Source organism: Etheostoma cragini, unplaced genomic scaffold, assembly GCF_013103735.1.
Source record: "Etheostoma cragini isolate CJK2018 unplaced genomic scaffold, CSU_Ecrag_1.0 ScbMSFa_3435, whole genome shotgun sequence".
Classification (NCBI taxonomy): Eukaryota; Metazoa; Chordata; class Actinopteri; order Perciformes; family Percidae; genus Etheostoma; species Etheostoma cragini.
In genome coordinates this window covers 1-1,182 of record NW_023267703.1, presented here as the reverse complement: position 1 = coordinate 1,182, position 1,182 = coordinate 1, and the positions used below count along the sequence as shown (strand labels likewise).

Here is a 1,182-nt window from a genome sequence, read left to right as displayed (position 1 = left end):
AGGCTGATGTTGTGTGTGTATATATATATATATATTGTGTATATTGTGTACATAGTGTGTATTTGCTCCCAGGCTGATCTTCCCCGGTGTGAAGCTGACGTCAGATAAACAGTTCGACGGCTTCCTGGACGGATTAGGCCCCGCCCAGCTGGCTGGCCGCCAGACCCTGGCCACGCCCCCTATGGGTAACAGCCAATCAAAGCTCACTGACACTTTACATTCATAGTTACTCTTTATGAAGATTTATCTGCATTTGGTTTTCATATTTAATGTTTATTTTATTATTATGTTTATTATGTTTACACCCTTTGTTTTTATTCTTAATCAAAAACACAATAAAAAGATTGTCTGTGACATCATTTAACGAGGCTCTCTGATTGGCTGCTTGGTGATCAGGTGATATCCAGATCGGGATGGTGTACAGGAAGGAGCGTCTGGATGTGGAGGTGATCCGAGCCCGCGGGCTTGTGGGTAAACAAGGAAACAAGAACACTCCAGGTGAAAATAACACACACTACACAGCGCCAAACGATATGCTGCTCTATACACGCTAAAAGTAGTGATTATTTACATGGAGTCTGGTGGAGATATGCTGCTCTATACACACTAAAAGTAGTGATTATTTACATGGAGTCTGGTGGAGATATGCTGCTCTATACACACTAAAAGTAGTGATTGTTTACATGGAGTCTGGTGGAGATATGCTGCTCTATACACACTAAAAGTAGTGATTGTTTACATGGAGTCTGGTGGAGATATGCTGCTCTATACACACTAAAAGTAGTGATTATTTACATGGAGTCTGGTGGAGATATGCTGCTCTATACACACTAAAAGTAGTGATTATTTACATGGAGTCTGGTGGGTTTGGTGGTTTCTGCTACAGATGTTTCCAAATGTTTTAAGTAACTTACATAACACATAACTAATTCTGCGTGCGTGTGTGCGTGCGTGCGTGTGTGCGTGCGTGTGTGTAGCTCCCTATGTAAAGGTGTACCTGATGGATAACGGGAAGTGTGTGTTGAAGAGAAGAACTCGTCTGGCGAGAAAAACCCCAGACCCGCTTTACCAACAACAGCTGCAGTTTGAAGAACACCCCGAAGGAAAAGTAGTGCAGGTAATGTATGCTTGATATACACAGATACACTCTGTGTATGTATGTATTTAAATATATTTATATAT

General features: G+C 41.5%; 1 protein-coding gene across 1 annotated transcript; it reads left to right on the top strand.

Annotated features, from left to right (window-relative positions):
- Positions 1-45: 45 nt before the first annotated feature.
- Positions 46-1,133, top strand: LOC117940837 (regulating synaptic membrane exocytosis protein 2-like). The gene is made up of 3 exons (XM_034865968.1): positions 46-185; positions 397-498; positions 978-1,133. The coding sequence occupies exons 1-3, from the start codon at positions 182-184 to the stop codon at positions 1,130-1,132; spliced, it is 261 nt and encodes an 86-aa protein (XP_034721859.1). The 5' UTR covers positions 46-181; the 3' UTR covers position 1,133.
- The last annotated feature ends 49 nt before the right edge of the window (positions 1,134-1,182 follow it).

Bases quoted from the DNA above. Each gene is read 5' to 3' on its own strand.
- LOC117940837 (XM_034865968.1), top strand. The intron at 499-977 runs GTGAAAATAACA...GCGTGTGTGTAG, and splicing joins AGGAAACAAGAACACTCCAG to CTCCCTATGTAAAGGTGTAC.